The sequence below is a fragment of the Adiantum capillus-veneris genome, chromosome 25 (genome assembly GCF_014529385.1).
Source record: "Adiantum capillus-veneris isolate H3 chromosome 25, ASM1452938v2, whole genome shotgun sequence".
Lineage (NCBI taxonomy): Eukaryota > Viridiplantae > Streptophyta > Polypodiopsida > Polypodiales > Pteridaceae > Adiantum > Adiantum capillus-veneris.
Genome location: NC_140955.1, coordinates 127,208,858 through 127,227,472, shown reverse-complemented (window position 1 = coordinate 127,227,472; position 18,615 = coordinate 127,208,858). Strand labels below are relative to the sequence as shown.

General features: G+C 44.4%; 1 protein-coding gene across 2 annotated transcripts in view; it reads left to right on the top strand.

Annotated features, from left to right (window-relative positions):
- Positions 1 to 18,615, top strand: part of LOC147425623 (protein LUTEIN DEFICIENT 5, chloroplastic-like) — a 46,775-nt gene that overhangs the window by 12,977 nt on the left and 15,183 nt on the right. For both annotated transcript variants that reach the window (XM_086500283.1, XM_086500284.1), the window contains exons 2-7: positions 7,965 to 8,133; positions 8,209 to 8,437; positions 8,538 to 8,609; positions 8,692 to 8,802; positions 8,891 to 9,082; positions 9,186 to 9,347. In XM_086500283.1, coding sequence (XP_086356409.1) covers positions 7,965 to 8,133; positions 8,209 to 8,437; positions 8,538 to 8,609; positions 8,692 to 8,802; positions 8,891 to 9,082; positions 9,186 to 9,347 — 935 coding nt within the window. The remainder of the gene's footprint in view (positions 1 to 7,964; positions 8,134 to 8,208; positions 8,438 to 8,537; positions 8,610 to 8,691; positions 8,803 to 8,890; positions 9,083 to 9,185; positions 9,348 to 18,615) is intronic.

Below are 18,615 nucleotides of genomic sequence, written 5' to 3'. Positions count from 1 at the left end.
CCACACATCAGAGTGGGCCGGCGAAGAGTCCCTTCCAAGATTCTGGATGCTGATGGCGATCTCCTTCGACGCCATACAGTTCGGTACCAGTACCTCACTTTGAAAAGGAGGGGATGTCACGTGACACATCCCAACCCTATGTGCCCGTGGACAAGTTACACCACAGCAGGGTTCAGTCAGTTCAGTCAAGTCTAGATTAGCAATGATCTGGCACTTTTGTGAGTCTATTCGTAGACCGTGCATGCCCAGTCACTTAGCATAGATGCATATCCTCTGGTTGCACACAGCATGATCATCGGAATTCCCATCAGAATCCATCAGCATTAGTTAGGGGAATTTTCCAGTGCATTTAGCCTATTTTCCTATTTATTGGTATTTTCACTTATTATTTTTAAGTGACTTTCCAACAAAAGTAGGTAGGGCAATTTTGCTAAGTTAATATATAAGCAAACCCAAGTTAGCACTTTCTGGCAAAAGAGGCAGCAGGAGCTTCCCGCTCAACAGGCAACTTCCCAACAGTAAACCCCCTCAGCATTGGGCCATCCCCAGTATCTCCCTCCCTTGGCGTTTTCCTCCTACAGCATACCCTCAGCCAATGCAGCGTTTTACTAACGCTAGCATCCTCTGCGACGCTCAGAGTTTTCAGCCAAAAACGCCAACCCACTCCAGCAGATCATCAGCGTTTCCATCCTCAGCAGACCCCCAGCGACATCAGTCAAAAATGCCAGCAGATCTCAGATTTTGATAGCGTTTTTGCAGCAGAATTTCAGCCTTTGAAAGATGCAGTTTTTCAGCAGATGAATAGAAGCAGATCATCCCTAAGTTGGTTGCAAAAGTCCCCCCAAGTTTAGCCCCAGAAAACGCAGCCAAAACAGTCATTTTCAGCCACCGAAACAGTCCCGAAAAACAGCAGATAGAAGACTACAGATTTCAGCCATCGAGTCGTCGTCGTCATCACCATTGTCGTCATCGGCATAGTCCCATTGCATCAGTCCATTGCATTCGCATTGTACACCTTTGTGCAATCAAAGTAGACCACTCTTGTCGACGAGAGTGGGGCCTTCGGAGGAGGGTTTTACAACCTCTCGGGTGTCGTATCTCTTCACTCTCCTTCTCTTAGTCTCATTCACTTGCACGCACAATATCCACTCACTTTGTTCGTGATCATAGCACTCTCCATAAAGACGGAAAGCTCTCTCTTTCCCTAAGAACTAAAAGGAACTTTGAGTAATAAAGATCACTAATCTTGGGAAAATACAACATTCATTCCGCTGCACCTTACAACAATACACGAAACAATCTGAAGGTTTTGTGGTTCCTACACGCGAGGAACTTGTATGCATATTGAAAAGGGCTCTGTATGGTCTGAGACAATTATCATGACAGTGGTATAAGAAGTTTGACACTTTTATGCTGTCTCAAGGCTTTAAACGCAGCCATGCAGGTCGTCGTTTGTATACAAAAAGGATGAAGATGGTAGTCCCATCATACTTGTTCTCTATGTTGATGACATGCTACTTGCTAAGAAACATAAGACTAGTCTGGATGCTCTGAAACGTAAGCTAAATTCAACATTTGCTATGAAGGATTTTGGTGATGCAGAGCATATTTTGGGCATGTGTTTTAAAAGAGATAGAAAGCTGAAATTGCTGTTTTTATCTCAAGAAAGGTACATTGCAAAAGTACTTGGCAGATTTAATATGGCTGATACTAAGCCTCTTGGAGTACCTTTACCTCCATACACTAAGCTTAGCAAAGCAGATTGCCCAAAGGATGAGGTGGCATTGAAAGCAATGAAGGGAATCCCTTATGCATCAGCTTGTGGTTTTCTTATGTATGCTATGGTTGCCACTCGTCCCAACATTGCTTATGCAGTGGGAGTTGTTAGTCGATACATGTCGAATCTTGGCAAAGCGCATTGGGAAGCTGTCAAATGCATTTTGAGATATTTGAAAGGTACACAATCAAAGTGTATTTGTTTATGGCAAAAGTGACTTACTGTTGCAGGCATATTGTGATGCAGACATGGCAAGTGACATGGATACTAGGAAATCTACTAGTGGATATGTATTTGCTATTGCTAGTGGTGCAGTCTCTTGGTGTTCTAGGTTGCAGAAAATTGTGGCATTGAGTACTACTGAGGCTGAATATATTTCAGCCACAGAGGCTTCAAAGGAGGCTATTTGGCTGGACAGACTTGCAAAAGAACTTGGCATGCTTGCCCATACATCCGTGTTGGGTTGTGATAGCCAGAGTACTGTCTACTTAGCCAAAAATGCCATGTTTCGTGTGCGTATCAAACACATAGATGTGCGGTACTACTTCATACGTCAGGTATGGGAAGATGGTCTATTCACCTTGACTCATATAGCTGGTGGGAGTTGGTTAACTTAAAGGCGTCATTTATGCCTTTAAGTGGGAGGAGGTTGGGGTAAAAGCCCTAAGTGATCTCCATGTTGTACTTTAATGTACATTTTATACTTTGTTCATGTCCAGGTCCACATTGAACCCGGACCAATTTTTAAAGTCACTTATAATAAAAGTGGGATAACCCACAAACTCACTATTGTGAGTTTATACCAAATCGTATGAGCTCTCTCTCTCTCTCTCTCTCTCTCTCTCTCTTCCTGCTTCGATCCCTAGTGCTTCCTCTCTGCTGTACTTCGCCTCCCGCTTTTTCCCCAATGCTACACTACATCGCGACGCGCACCTACCTGTAGCCTCTCCTTCGCGCTTTCATTTGGAACCCAAAATCGCATTGTGAAGCTTCCAAATACATGTATTTACACCTTTCTGTGTACATATGGCCATGCATATACACACTACTTTGTACACGCCAAAAGTTGTCTATCATCATTGCTCACCCTCTAGGTCGACTATTTATGCTCAACCAAGAGACTATTTGCAAATTGCATCTGGAACCACATCCCTTGCAAAATATTCTTCAATCTATAACCATTTATTGTGTAGCGCAAAGGTTTACAAGAGAGTGTTTCCAACTCATTGTTAGGTGTCACCAGGACATGTAATTTTCCTGTTGCCTTTCGTAAATAAGTACTAGATATTTTTATTTATTTATTTATTTCTACTTGTTTTCCTCGGAACCCTTGAAAAGGTGCAAGTGGACATTGCATGGCCAGTGTGAAACGGCTAAGGCCGAATAGGTTTCTCACATCGGGAGTCTGGGTCGGTTAGTTTGGGACTGGTCGGGCTAGTTAGCACTGAATTTTGATGAGTCTGGAAGCCTGTGTGCGCCAAATGAAGTCTGGGCCACTCGGAAAGTAAGTTATAACTTTATAAGACAGTGGGAACTAGCGAATTAACTCAAAAGGGGCAAACTGGACACATGGCGGCTCCAGGCAGTTTTGCCACTTCCAGCATGAGGAGGGGGCGTCCAATTTGAGAGAGGAAGCTGAATTTTACACTAAGTGAGCTACAGTGTGTGTGAGTAGTGGGTGTAGGTATACAGCTTTAATGGAAAGCTTGCCTTCTGCTCTCTCTCATGTAGCGCGATGATTTGCTCTCGTACATCTCTCTCTCCCCTTTGGTACATATGGTAATGCCCCACTAGTTGGGCTACTCAGATGAACATGTACAATTCTGGGGGTTTATGCGCGTTTGCCAAGGCAAGAGCCTTCTGGACAGGAACCGGATTAGCTAATTGCTAATCCCCCACAGGTACGCACAGTTCCATCGTGAAAGATTGCGAGTTTGGAGAGTTTTCTCGCGTGAAAACTCGTCGAATTCACAGGGGAACTGTCCCATTGTGTGCGGGAGCCCTTGGGATACGCGTAGGCGTGTTCGCTCCGCTAAAAACGATCCGAAACAGCGAATTACAGCCTGCTGTGTTTTTCTGCAGGTTTAGGGTTTCACACCTAAACTGCAAGGGAACCCCGGGGGAGCCTCGTGAGAGCCTTGGGATAGGTGTACAGGCTTTTGGGCACCTGGCAGTGAAAAACAGAGAATTACAACCCGTTGAATTTCTGTGGCAGCTCACCAGAAAGCTTCCAGATAGCGAGGGGATCCGTCCTAGACAGGTGCTTTTGACCTATAGGGGTTTTTGCACCGTTATGCTACCGAAGATTAGAGGAAAGGTTGCAAGACGCTATTTGGTGAAGTTCAAGAACTATCCATCGTTGGATGCCAAATGGATGGAAGAGTCTGAATTGGTTGATTCACCTTAGCTGTTGCAATTGTATCTTGAAGCCTTTCAGATGGAACCCACAGTGACTTGATGTGGCCTTTTTGCAGCAAGGCAAGAGCATGGTTCATGATGCTCAAGAGAGTAGTTAAGCAATTGTATCTACTCTTTCTATACAGAATTTAGCTAGAGAAGTTTGTGCTTGAGAGTACACTAGAAGACTTCTATGCTTGATATATGTGTCGTAGCCAGGTTGGTGGGATTGTTTAATCGTCGAACGCTACATTTCCGGAAGCATGTATATCTTGGATTCCCATCATAGAATATGTGTGATATCAAGAGATACTCCATGTATTATTGGCATGCAAGCGAGGTCGCTTGCAGTATTTCAAGGGTGGGGTGTGTCACCAGGAGGTGTAATTTTCCTGTTGCCTTTTGTAAATAAGTACTAGATTTAAAAAATAAAAATAAAAAATTCTACTTGTTTTCCCTGGAACCCTTGAAAAGGTGCAAGTAGACATTGCATGGCCAGTGTGTAACGGCTGCGGCCGAATAGGTTTCTCACATCGGGAGTCTGGGTCGGTCAGTTTGGGACTGGTCGGGCCAGTTAGCATTGAATTCTGATGAGTATGGAAGCCTGTGTGCGCCAAATGAAGTCTGGACCACTCGGAAAGTCACTTATAACTTTATAAGTCAGTGGGAACTAGAGAATTAACTCAAAAGGGGCAAACTGGACACATGGCGGCTCCAGGCAGTTTAGCCACTTCCAGCATGAAGAGGAGGCGCCTAATTTGAGAGGAGGCTGAATTTTACACTAAGTGAGCTATAGTGTGTGTGTGAGTAGTGGGTGCAGGTCTACAGCTTTAATGGAAAGCTTGCCTTCTCCTCTGTCTCATGTAGCGCGATGATTTGCTCTCGTGCATCTCTCTCTCCCCTTTGGCACATATGGTAATGCCCCACTAATTGGGCTACTCTGATGAACATGTACAATTGTGGGGGTTTATGCGCGTTTGCCAAGGCAAGAGCCTTCTGAACAGGAACCGGATTAGCTAATTGCTAATCCCCCACAGGTACGCACAGTTCCATCGCGAAAGATTGCGAGTTTGGAGAGTTTTCTCGCGTGAAAACTCATCCAATTCATAGGGGAACTGTCCCATTGTGTGCGGGAGCCCTTGCGACACGCGTAGGCGTGTTCGCTCCGCTAGAAACAATCCGAAACAGCGAATTACAACCTGCTGTGTTTTTTTGCAGGTTTAGGTTTCGCACCTAAACTGCAAGGGAACCCGGGGGGAGCCTCGTGAGAGCCTTGGGATGGGTGTACAGGCTTTTGGGCACCCGACAGTGAAAAACAGAGAATTACAGCCCGCTGAATTTCTGTGACAGCTCACCAGAAAGCTTCCTGATAGCAAGGGAATCCGTCCTAGACAGGTGCTTTTGACCTATAGGGGTTTTTGCGTCGTTATGCTACCGAAATCCTGTCGAAAACCTGCGTTTTCAGCCCTCGCCAGGTTTGGACAGCTTTGTGAAAGCTTGTGCTAAGTGGTCGGATCGTCTACCTTAATTTGAATAAAGAAATACCGAAAGGGGCGCCAGTCTTTGGGGCCTACAGGGTGTTGGTCTCGTGTGCGCAGTGACATTCTAGTCGCTGGACGCTACTGTGTTCTCTTCCCTTCTCAGTGTTCTGTGTAAAGTTAATAGGTAATATAAATAGTACCGTCCTCTACGTTGTATAGGCCGGTTTTATTAGGTGCAGTGGGAGTGTTTAAGGATTTTAGTTGGGATCTATTACTCCGCACAAACACAAGGATACTTCACTTGAAAGAACTGAATTGAACTGAATGAAAGAGAGAGAGAGAGAGAAAAGAGAGACGACACCGCATGTCGGGTCTCAACCATCCTCAAGGGCCCCCTTGCTCTATTGCCAGAGCAAGTACTTGCTTTATTACTTGCACAAATGTTGATACAATGATGCTAAATGATGAGATGCTGAGATGCTAATGGGTACTTGATGCTACTGATGCTGAGAGGCTAAGGATTGGATATTGCTGGTACTTGGTGCTTGATATTGTGGTATACTTTGGTGCTTGGTATTGCAGGGTACTTTGGGTATTGAAGGTACTTGGGTGCTAAGGACATGGAGGTCCTGATGATCCTTACGTTGAGCTAGGTAGGAGCCAAGCCAAAACGCAAGGGATGCTAGACGGTGGGGTATTGCGACGACGACGACGACGAGGGGTACTTGTGCTGCGGTGTTGCTGAGGTACTAATGGGTATTGTTGAAGATGCTTGGTACTACGACAACGACAAGGCTGTGGGCTGATCTGCTATTGCCGAGGACGACGATGGCTGAAAATTGAAAACGCTGATGGAGTTGCGGTGAAGACCGCGATTGCGACGAGGCTAGGGCTGTATGTTGAAAACGATGAGGCTTTGAATGCCAAAACGTTGGTAGGATGAGAATAAAAACGTTGGTACTGGTGGGTACCACTGAGAAGAGGCGCTGTTGCGGGTCTTGCTTCTTCTTCTGCCTCTTCTGCCTTCTCTAGCGCCCAAAAGGCTTCATTTATAGGTGCCAAATGCATGAGTCCCCACAATTTGGAAGTTGACTAGTCACTTGTTAATTAAATGCCCCACAAGAGGTGGTTCACATGCGTAAAATACATATATGCGCAGTTATATAAGCCCACAAACACTTTTCCAAGTCCTAATCCCACTCTTTGGGATGCTCTCTAGCATACTTTGACAACATCTTTACAATTTGACCATTGCAGTTTTCAACTAGTCCATTGCATTGTGGGTAGTAAGGAGAAGAGTGCCTATGCTGAATTTTCAATTTCTCCATGAGAGCACCAACAAGTTTTCCCCTAAACCCTGGTCCATGATAAAAAAGGATAGCCATAGGAGCTCCGAAACTGCAACACACTTATTCATACAAAAAAGAGGCCACTCTTCCTACTGTTACATCTTTTATAGCTCTCGCTTCCACCCATTTTGTCAAATAGTCCACGGCCACAAGGATATACTTTTTGCCATTATTGGTCCTTGGCATCAGACCTACAACATCCACTCCCCATTTTGTAAATGCATCAAAAGACATTATTGCTTTTTGATGCTCAACCAAAAGCTTTCGATTTCCAAACACTTGGCATGCATGGCATGACTTGCACCAAAAATAAGCATCTCTCATCATGGAGGGCCAACAGTTTCCCGCTCTCAGAATACGAAATACAACCTGGTCCTTGCCTTGATGACCTGTTTCTTCATGGCAATGATTCAAAATCAAGCCTATTTCTTCTTTGTATGGTACTTTCCTTAGAATGCTATCTCTGCCATAAAACATGAGATCCTCACCTACTTGGCGATAGTAAATACTCTTTATGCAATGATATAACACACACATATATGTAACGCACACAAGACTAATTGAGCTCCAGAGGGGGCTAACCTTTCATGCTTTATAGGTCAATCCAGCTAGCTAATTCTTACCCCCACAACCTTGAGGCGGCCAACAAATCTACTCAAAGTGAGAGAGAACTTGGCTTGAAACAATCCGTAAACACGGGTTTTTTCCCCAATACGGTTAATGAGGTTGATATGGGTGCCCAAAACAAGGGCTCATTCCCACCATAGTTGACTTCAAGTTCCCCGATAGGATCTCATTGTTAGTTTTGGGAGTTTTGGAGGCATAGGTGCACACAGTTCCCTGTGTGTGGTCAGAGGAGCTAGTGCACATGAATATGTTTGTGTGTGTTTGTGTTCTTTCCTGCTTTGAGTGTATCCCAGTGGACTTCTAATGTATGACAGTATTTTTGTGTCTGGACAGCTATTTTGTCGTCTTCTTTCGCGACAAATGCCTCCCCAAAAGACTCTGGCGACCAAGAGACTATTTCTGATTCTGCCATCGAAAGATCGCAGAGAGTGATGGAATCAAAGAGTGAGATGGAGCTTAGAGAACGCATTTTGGCTGGCGAATTCTCTGTTCAGTACTCAGGGTAAAGTCATTTAAAATATATGACCTTTTTCCAGTCTGTAGCAGTAACATCAGTAACTGTGGACTTTTTTTCCAGAAGCAAGACCAGGGGAGTACGTGAATTTTTTATGAAGTGGGGAAAGTTGGGGCGCAGTCTTGCCTATATTCTGGCAAGCTCAGAGCGAAGTTACTTATTGAGGCAGGCTAAGAAGGTGCCGGAAGCTAAAGGGGATGTCAGAGCAATCACTGGACAACCTTTTTTCATACCTTTGTATGATCTTTATCTAACTTATGGAGGCATTTTCAGGCTGAACTTTGGACCCAAGGTTCTGATATTACTCTTGATATTTTCATTCTTGATTAGCCTTGGATGTGCTTATAATCGCCTGATGCATGCATGTTTTTGATGGTGTTTTGTCACTTCAGTCATTCCTGATCATCTCAGACCCTGCCATAGCAAAACATTTGTTGAAGGAAAATTCAAAGGCATACTCCAAGGTGTAAGAAGGAAGTGTTTATTTAAGGAGTATTTTCTAAGGTCACATCACATCGCCAAGAGTGTGAAGAGTTCTTTCTGTAGGGTATCCTTGCAGAGATTCTGGAGTTTGTAATGGGCAAGGGGCTTATACCTGCAGATGATGAAGTATGGCGAGTTCGGCGACGAGCAATAGTTCCAGCTCTGCATAGAAAGGTGCTTTCTTGAAGTAGAGAGTTAATGATTTGCGGCTTGGAAAGCCAACATGAGCAACACTTCAAAGCCATAAGACTGTGGTTAACAGTATGTTTCAGAGATGGTTGGCTTATTTGGAAGAGCTGCAGAAAATTTATGCCACAAATTGGATACTGCTGCTAAACATGGCGAGGATGTGGAAATGGAGTCCTTGTTTTCTCACCTGACGCTGGATATAATTGGGAAGGCTGTCTTCAACTACGACTTCAACTCTTTGTCAAGAGATACAGGAGTTGTAGAGGCATGTAGATCAGTAGCTTGTTTTAGGCATTCGATTTTCTATCAGGATAATTCCTTTTCCTTCAATCCCAACCAAAGGTCTGTAACACTCCTTGTTTGGCCAGGCTGTTTACACAGTTTTGCGGGAGGCTGAACATCGGAGCATAGCCATAATTCCATACTGGGACTTTCCTATCATCAAAGACCTATCTCCAAGACAGCGGAAAGTGGCAGCAGCTCTTAAATTTGTCAACGAGACATTAAACGACCTTATCAGCATCTGTAAGGTGTGTTCCAGGATCTGTTCACAAATTGTATAAACATTGTTTAAAGAGGTGCTTGCCACCTTTTGAAATTTTATGTCAGTAACCAATGCAAGTCAGATCTATTGTAGAGATAGAGATGTACGCTCCTGGGAAATTTCTTCCCATCAATGCTAGAATAGTCTGGTAGAAAAGATTATTGAAATATAGGGGACTGGCTTATGCTAATTAATCGTAGCCAGTAAAGCCAAGTCTTAGTTTAGTGCAGTCTTACTTACAGATGCGTTTTTACATTGGTAAATCCTTTTTATTGTTGATGAGTTCAAAGGGCTTTGGCAAGGTTGACATGCCCAAGAAGTAGAGTCCGATGGTACGATGGTGCTAATTGCATGTAATTCGACATTTAGATTCAAGGCTTAAAACATTTTAGAGGCTAACCAGGCCTTTCCATGGCAAGCTTTGGTGGTATTGTGTCCGTTACACCTAGCTTCTCTAGGCAAAAATCTATCATACCATTTTCAAAGGAAACCCTGCTAAATATCTGTAACCTCTGCAAATTTGCAGAAGCAAGACAAATCTTTAATCCTTCCTACAATTTTGGATCTTATTTTGTTTTAGAAAAGTGTGAGTTTCAAGACTCATGATGCAAAGTCTCTCTAAACAAGCCAATTTTTAGCCTTTTATCTGCGCAATTTTACTGGTTTCTGGGTGCCATGTTGTGAGCATGTGTGTGATCATCGGTTTTTCTTTTGAGTATCTGCTGTTAAATTAGGAGTCTTTAGTGTAGGCAAGTGGACATACGGAGCGCGCGCGCGTGCACACACACACACACACACACACTTTTTTTTGTAAATCACTGGTATTAATTTACAAGTGGGAAACCTCAACACGAGGAAAACCACTAGAAGAGGATATACACCAGAAGAGAACACTAGTGTTCTCATGGAAAGAGAGCTAAAAACAGTCAAAGAAAATTTTGTAGGCATTGAGGGAAATATCTCCAGCCTCCAAGGCATAATGTAAGGATTGCCCAAGCGACAATTTAAAGTGGTGAAAAGGATCAGCCAAAGAGCCATGAAACATCTGAAGGTTGCGCTGGTTCCATAGGGCCCACAAAGCCCAAAATTTGACCCAGCTAAAGAATACCTCAAACTGAGAATGCCGAGGCTGTATCACACCAAAGAGCCAAAACCGTCTATGAAAGGTGCCTGAGGGGAAACGAAGATGAAGGGCAGCCAAGAGCCTGCGATAGAAAAGACGAGAGTGTCTACACTGCCACAACATGTGCAACACTGATTCCTCAACAACGTCACATCAGGAACATGAAGAGGATGTGATACGCCTTGCCTGTAGGAAGCGACCAACTGGAAGAGCACCCACCACACATCGCCATAGGAAGATGCTCTCTTTAAGAGGCAAATGATTCTTCCATATACGAGACAAAGTGCGTTTCCACCACAATCTGGATTCATGAATAGACCATAACTGGTTGCCATGCTGCACTATCCAAGCCTCCGCTTGTAAGAAGGCATAAACACAGGCAGAAGACAAGTGATCAGAACGAGTGGTGGAGAGGCACCAATTCAGCAACGAGAATCCATGATGCATGGAGGTATTGGGGCAAAGTCCGCAAGCATGGACTGAATCTCCCGCCAAACATGACGGTAATGAGGCCCCAATGTGAAGCACTCAGCCGCATCCTGAAAAGGCAAAACATGCCCATCAATATCAACCACCTGGTCAACCTGCGATAGTCCTTTTTGAGAAAGGAAGTATGCCTGACGAGGAGAGCGCTGAGTTAGAGTGGCTGAGAAGACCTTAATCCAATGGATACTCTCCAATCTCAGAGAATTCCCAGAAGGGAATTGACGACCATGCCATGATAAATGCACTGTAACAGCCCTCCAATCAACAATAAGGGAAGAAGCAAAGGGGCAGCCTGGAATACGTACGGCCTTCAAGCTTGCCAAATATGACCTCCCAATACGATGTATGCCAACGACCAAAAGCAGGTGTAACAATATTGGCGCATAGATAAGAAAGCATTTGAGTCCAAGGTTGCTGCTGGTCCACCAGAATGGGTAACAGCATGGCTTTCCTGGCGTAGACATGTTTTCGCAAATCCTAAATGTTCAATCCTCCAAGGCGCTTAGGAGTGCATATTTTACTCATAGAAAGAAGCCTAAGGCCAAAAATGCAAAGGAGAGGAGGTGAGCCAAAAATGCTCCATGATGCATGACATGAGGCTATTCAATCTTTGTTGTGGCTAGGATAAGAGAGGAAGATAAAACTGCTCTTATGCCACAAGAATACATTGGACAATTCTGAGATGCACATGTAGTGGCCAGGTAGATAATTTCCAGTAATGCAATTTAGATTCAAGGCGATGCCATACCCAATCAAGCTTCTGCTTAGCAAATACATCCAATTGGATATCCCAAATGACGCACCAGAGTGTGAGATGAAACAATTTCACCCGGCCATAATACCTTATGCCATTCATGAGCATTGAGAGGAATCAACCTGGATTTGCGGAAGTTAACTTTCAGTCCAGCCGCCAATCCAAAGAGATGGAGAACATGCATAATTTTCTGAACATCCTCATAATGATTCCGAGGTGTGAACAATGAATCATCCGCATACCCTTGACCAATAAAATGTTTTCTAGATGGCAGTGTCAGGCCATGCAAGTCTCCAGCTGAGGTTAAGGACTCTAAATGCATAAACAAAGGATGAGTAGCAATAGCATAAAGCAAAGCACTGAAAGGACATCCTTGCTTGACAGAACGACCTAGAGACCAAGGATCAATAATGTAACCATCTAGCAAACCAACGGGTGTGCTATGAGCATATAAGAAATACACCACCTGCGCAAGTTTAGGCCCAAATCTAAGCTTTTGCATTACCTCAGCGATGTAGTCCCAAAGGACCAAGTCAAAAGCTTTTTCTATGTCAACCTGCATGACCATCACATCCTGCTTCGTTTCCTTTGCATATTCCATACCAAGAATGACATTTGCCAGATTATCAGTAATTTGGCTTTGTGGAATAAAACCATATTGAGATTGATGTATGCCTGAATGCAGGTAATCTTTAATACGGTTAACAAGCATCTTGGCCATTAACTTATAGACAACAGGCATGAGAGTGATTGTTCGCCAATGGGAGAATTCCTCACATATGACCTGTTTCGGTAACAATTTAAGAAGGCCCTCTTTCCAAGAGGATGGCATCTGATGTTGTTCCCATGCCCTATTCACCATAAATAGCAACGGGTCCTTGAGATGATCCCAGAATGAAATGAAAAACTAAACAGTGAGTCCATCCCAACCCGGGGATTTCCCACGGCCCAAATGCCTTAAGCTATCTTGCAATTCCTCCTCAGTAAAAGGAACCTCAAGCTCCTGTGCTTGCTGCGGGGAAAGGATCGGGTTTACATACGATAGAAACAAAAAACGCGCCTGTCGTGCTTCCTGTGTGACAGATGAGTAGGAGCCGCAAAAACTGTCCCATAATGTATCACCAAAGCTTCAGCAAGCTCCTGCATGGAAGAAGTCCACTCCCCAAATGGAAGTTTAATTCTTTTGATAGCTTGCTTTTGTCTAGTATGATGTAAATGCTTGAAAAACTGCTTGGAAGCACAACCTTTATCTTGAAATGCATGCTGTCTAGCTCTAGTTTGCCACTTGGTCAGTTTTCTTTGTTTATCGAGATGCAATATATTTTGAGCTGAAAATAATTCAGCCAACTGCGCTTCAGAGAGGTGAGAATGATTGACCAATTGCATTAATGTCTGACATGTACTTTTAGCCTGTTGCACTTGCCTTCCTTGGCGTGACATATAGACTTTTCCGTACTCTTGAATGACATGTTGAACTCGCATAACAAAACGATACCAAGCCGTGTCAATATGAACATATATCTGGAACAAAAGAGGCGAAATGGTATCCACAATCATATTGCGAAAGGTTTCATGTGAGAAATATGCATTATTGATATGTAGCAACCGCTTCCTCGGTAATGTGGCAGCATCTTGCATATAGCTAAAGTGTAATGATACACTTATGGGAGCATGATCCGAAATGCCAAGCGTATAATCAATACTCATTTCACATATATAGTCCTCATACTGTTGCATATGCAAAATATACCATCGTTCCAAGCGAGCATGATAAGAGGACAATGCATTGTGCTGGAAAGTGAATCCTGGGTCATTCTTATGCAAAGAATACCACATATCCAATGCATTACATCGTGACATCAAGTGATCCCATGACTGCTTTTCCATGGCTAGCATATGAGAATGACCAGTCGTATTATCTTGAGGATGTGGCGCATTCGAGCCACAAAGAGGATCCCCACAAAGAAATGCATTCGAGCGCCAATTGTAATATGCCATATCATTCCATAGCCTCACCATTTCCGCAGAAGCTGTATAAGCATATACACCTGCAAATTCGAAGATTTTCCCATTCACCATATATTGGATTACCATCCACCTCCCATCAGGATCTTTAAAAGTCAGAATTGGTTGCAGTTCATGACGAATAAGCATAAGCACTCCTGAGTAATCACCAGATCCTGCATAGGCGATCCAATACCCCCCGTAGTAAAATATCTGGCGAGCATACTCATGCTGATTGTGTTCTTGTAAAACTACGATGTCTGCCTTACATGTATGTACATATTGCCAAGTAAGCTGCCACTTTGCGTGATTGCTTAACCCACGCACATTGTATGAAATGCACTTTAGAGAGCTATGCATTATAACTAATATGTACAAAGGGCAAAGAAAGAAGATAATTTAATTGCTGCTGTGCATAAGCACATCCTCATCAACCAAAGGTGGATGAGGAGGTGCTACCTGATAAGACTCCGGCAATATCGAATGGGATGTATTGGGCGAGGAAGAAAGAGGTCTTGAAGTATCCCTTGTGACTACATCCTTATATGAACGAACGACCTTGTCCCAAGCCTCCGCCAAAGACTTGTTATCGTTGCAGAGAAGCTTCTTCTGAGAGAGGTTGGGAGAGGAGGAAGGAGGTACATAATTGCATAAAGAAACCTCATTACGTACTTTAATCACTTTTTTGGGGACTGTCCAAGCCTCCGTGACTGAGTCCAGGGCCTTGCCTTTATCTTTACTCTTGTCTTTCGCTTTATCCTTTGTCGCTGTGTGATCCACAGGCGCATTAGACAATGCTTGTTTCCCTTTGCCTTTATTTCCACCAGTTGCCTCTGTAGGAAGAGAGATTCCAGTGGTTGTGGCCTCACGTGCAGCTCTCGCTAGGGAAGTGGATTGCAGAGGAGGCACATCTGAAAGGGGGGGGGGGGGGGGGTTTGAAGATAGGTTCAGGACACTCCGATTGCATATGACCGAATTTACCAGAGCGGAAACAAGAATTGGCAAATTTGCCCCATTTAAGCTTAAAAGGACGTTTGCCAACAACAGGATCACCCGAATTGACTGTAATGCCTGTTGGCGTAGGAGTATCAGTGTCCCAAAGGATACAAAAACGATTAGTATTTGCATCTAACTTAGGCGGGCAAATCACCTTCCCCAATTGGGCAGACAGTAAAGGAAGAAAGTGACGCCAGGTACGAGGAAAATCGAGCACCTCAACCCATACGGGACACTTGTGGCGAATCAAGCTTTCATAATCTTTAGTGAGAACCCATGGAAGAACATGGGTCATTTGCGTATTACAAAAGAACGGGGACATTTCTAACAGTGAATCCCGTGCTTCCGTATCAGACAACAACACTTCATAGAATCTCCTTGCGTCAAAGCAAACACCACGTACTGCTTGGCGCTTTAACAGGAAATCGATCCATTGCCCGAAAATAAGATGACTGCATTAAGGGTGTATTGCGCAACTGGATCCATGAGCTCTTGCACTGGAATACATACTCCTGTAACAGGAATAGGGCCATCCCACATTTTACGTGCATTTTGAAAATCCTCCTGTAAACAATCCTTGATAATTGATAGGGCATCCATGGTGGAATCATCAATTGCTTTCCTTCTTTTGTAAGTACACGTATCTGCAGGCTCCATGGAGGACTGAAATGACAGCAACTCTGAAGGGACGGAGGGGAAACACCTCCTTCTCTGCTAAGTACACACGCACACGGCATCTTATGCACAGGACAGAGACACGCACGCACACATTGAACCTAAACTAGAGAGATGACGAGCTGTACAGGACTAGTGCAGGAAGCTGACTGTCGAGGCAGGGTTCCCCACACACAGTCTCGCACCTACGCACGCACACACACACTCACAGCTGACTGACGAGAACATGGCTGCAGACTGTCGCGCAGCAACAGGAGCCCAAGATCGCGAGCAGGACTACACACAGCAGACGCACACACGCGCGCGCACCTGTGGGCAGGTTGGGACTCGCGAGGTGAAAGGTTGCAGACTGCGTAGGTTTAGGGTTCGCATCTCTGCAGACTGTGCAGGTTCCTCATACACACATACACACTTTTTTTTTTTTGTAAATATCCATTTGATTAATTTACTAGTGGGAAACATCGAAGCGAGGAAAACCCACTGAAAGGGTCATATACAAGAGGAAGAACACAGACCTACTCAGATGTACAGAGTAGCTAGAAACATTCATAGGAAAGCTGATGTATCTCTACGGTGATATCACCAACTTCCAAAGCAAACCGCAACGATTGCCTAAGAGAAAGCTTGAAGAGTGGGAACGGGTCTGCATGAGTACGATGGAACATGTAAACATTACGCTGACGCCACAGGGTCCAATAAGCCCAATATCTGACCCCCCCCCCCCCCCCCCCCCCACCCCACACACACACACACACACACACACTTGGAGCATGAAATGGGAAACTGTAACAAAGAAGACTTGCAATTTCTTGTCATCTATTGTAGACACACTCGATCAATGAAGAAATACCCAACCGAGAGTGTTGACAGTGGTGATTCAAGGCTGTCCATCTTGCTCTACCATCTTCTCCATGTCCCTCTTGTTGAGTCCATATATTCAGTTGTTTTGAAGGTTCAAAGTGTATCAAGTCTTGCAGATTTTGGCAGTTCATTGTTTTCTGTTCGGCGAGTATCAAAGCTTCATTGCTTCCTTGCCCTTTGCAAACCGAAGCACGGTCCTTTCTGCGAACTACCATGTCCGCCGAGCTTGAAGGAGTGCAAGGCGGATCATAACGAGGATTGTATCAAATTTTGGACTCAACAAAAGCTTTGGGAGGAGACAACTGTTGTACTTAGCCGATTGAAAACAACATGACCAGATTGGGTATTGGCACTCCTGTTTCCCTTGCTTTCCTTCAACAAAATTCTTACCATGATTCTATATCTTCTCATCGTCCCCTACAAACCTCTTCACAGCATAACTGACTGATGTTTCTCAGTTTCTGGGAGGCATCTTACCTCCTCCACCCGGTGGATATCCACATTTTTTTAATCAAGCTCCACCACTTGTTGCACCTGCAATAGAATCTCTTTATGAGGGTGGTGCGGTGCCCAAATCTTTCTTCTCTAGAATTCAAGATTCCAAAAACTCCTCGAAGTTTTTAGAACAGTTCAATGTCGTCTTTCGCGTGGGAACTTCAGCCAACAGTATAAGTTGATCAGAGTTACTCCTTGTCTCAAGAATAGTGCTATGCAATGGTGGGCTATGCTTTTTGCAAAGCGTTAGAATTCCATGAATCGAAATTTTGAGGTGGTCTTAATATCCGCATGGCCCAGTTGACGATGTACCCCACAGATACTTTGGAGACATATAATCAGGTGGTTTTGGACACTTTGCTCCCTATACATACTTTCCGAGATTACACACTTATTGAACTAGAAGGATTTGTTGAAGTGTAAAAGTAGATCTTCCGCTGCACCTGACACTCTCTCGGTGCCATTGTCTCTTTCTCTCTCCCCCTTCCGCTGCACCTCTGACACCAACAACCCAGGATATCAAGAGTTCCGATCTGGAATGAGACTCCTTATTGGATGAGATACTTCTGGGAAACCAAAGACCCATGATATCAAGAGTTCCGACCTGGAATGAGACTCCTTATTGGATGAGATTTTTCCGGGAAGCCAACGAGCGAGGAAATCAGAGCTCCGATTTGGAATGAGAAAATTGATTTGTCTTTCGGAATGTCCCTGGGAATGACCCTCGGAAATTTTTGAGCTAACTTGAGTTGTTTTGCAGATATGCTATAATCGCGGACGATTACTTTCTTTCAAGGAGGAGGGATGTCACAAACTGCTGACGTGTCAAGCCACTGAAGAATGGAGCCAACCTGCAGATCTCGGCCGAGGAGCCTAAACCCTAGAAGAAGCAGAAGAAGTTTTACCAACTTGCAAAGTCTTGCTGAGTGGCCGAAGAACGGAGCCAACCTGCAAATCCCAGGCGAGGAGCCTAAACCCTAGAAGAAGTTTTACCAATTTGCAAATTCTTCCCGAGTGCCTTAAAAAAAAACAAAGAAGAGTTCCCACCAACTTCTGGGACCCCGTCCGATGGGTCCAAGTGACTAAAGGAATTAAAGTAAAGCCAGCACACACACACACAAAAAAAGAAAAAGAAAAAAGCGTTACCAGCTGATGACGTGGCAGAGGAGTACGAATTTCCACAATTTTCGCTAACCTATTGACGTGGCAGATTTTTGCGATTTGCGCTGACAGCTACCACGTGGCAGCTTGTACGGATTTCCGCGTTTTGCGGGCTGGCAGCTTTTGGACAACAAATGCTTTTGGATTCGAATGCTTTTCATGTAATTGCTTTTCATAGGTCAAGGGCCTTTAAATATGAGCCAAGGGCTCATTCTTTGGCATGCTCCGCGTGAGGTGTAGAGGATGGAGTACCGGCGATGTATTGAGTTCAAGCAACATAAAGAAATACCGAAAGGAGCGCCAAGGTTTGGGGCCAGTGCTCTCTGGGGTGGAACTCCGCCACTCCCCGTCTCATGTGTTGTGCATCTCTTTCAGTTCAATTGTTATTTGAAGTGCTTAAAGTTCTTCAATCTGCTCTTTTCTGTTGGCACGTGGTGCCCCGTCCCGTGACAAATTTCCTTTCCATCTTCGTTGTAAAGAAGACATGCATGTGGGCATGGCTCTGGTGGATCCAGTAGAGGTGGCTGCCTTGACACTGTATATAGGGATGATGCATATCGGCCCCACACCTCTGTAGAAGTAATAGCTAGAGCGGGAGAGGATTCATGAAAAAGCTGCCAAGCCTTAACCGAATCCTAACTCAGAAATAGCTGGTATAACTTCTGCTCAAGGCTAGCCAGAAAACCCCTCTTCGTCTGA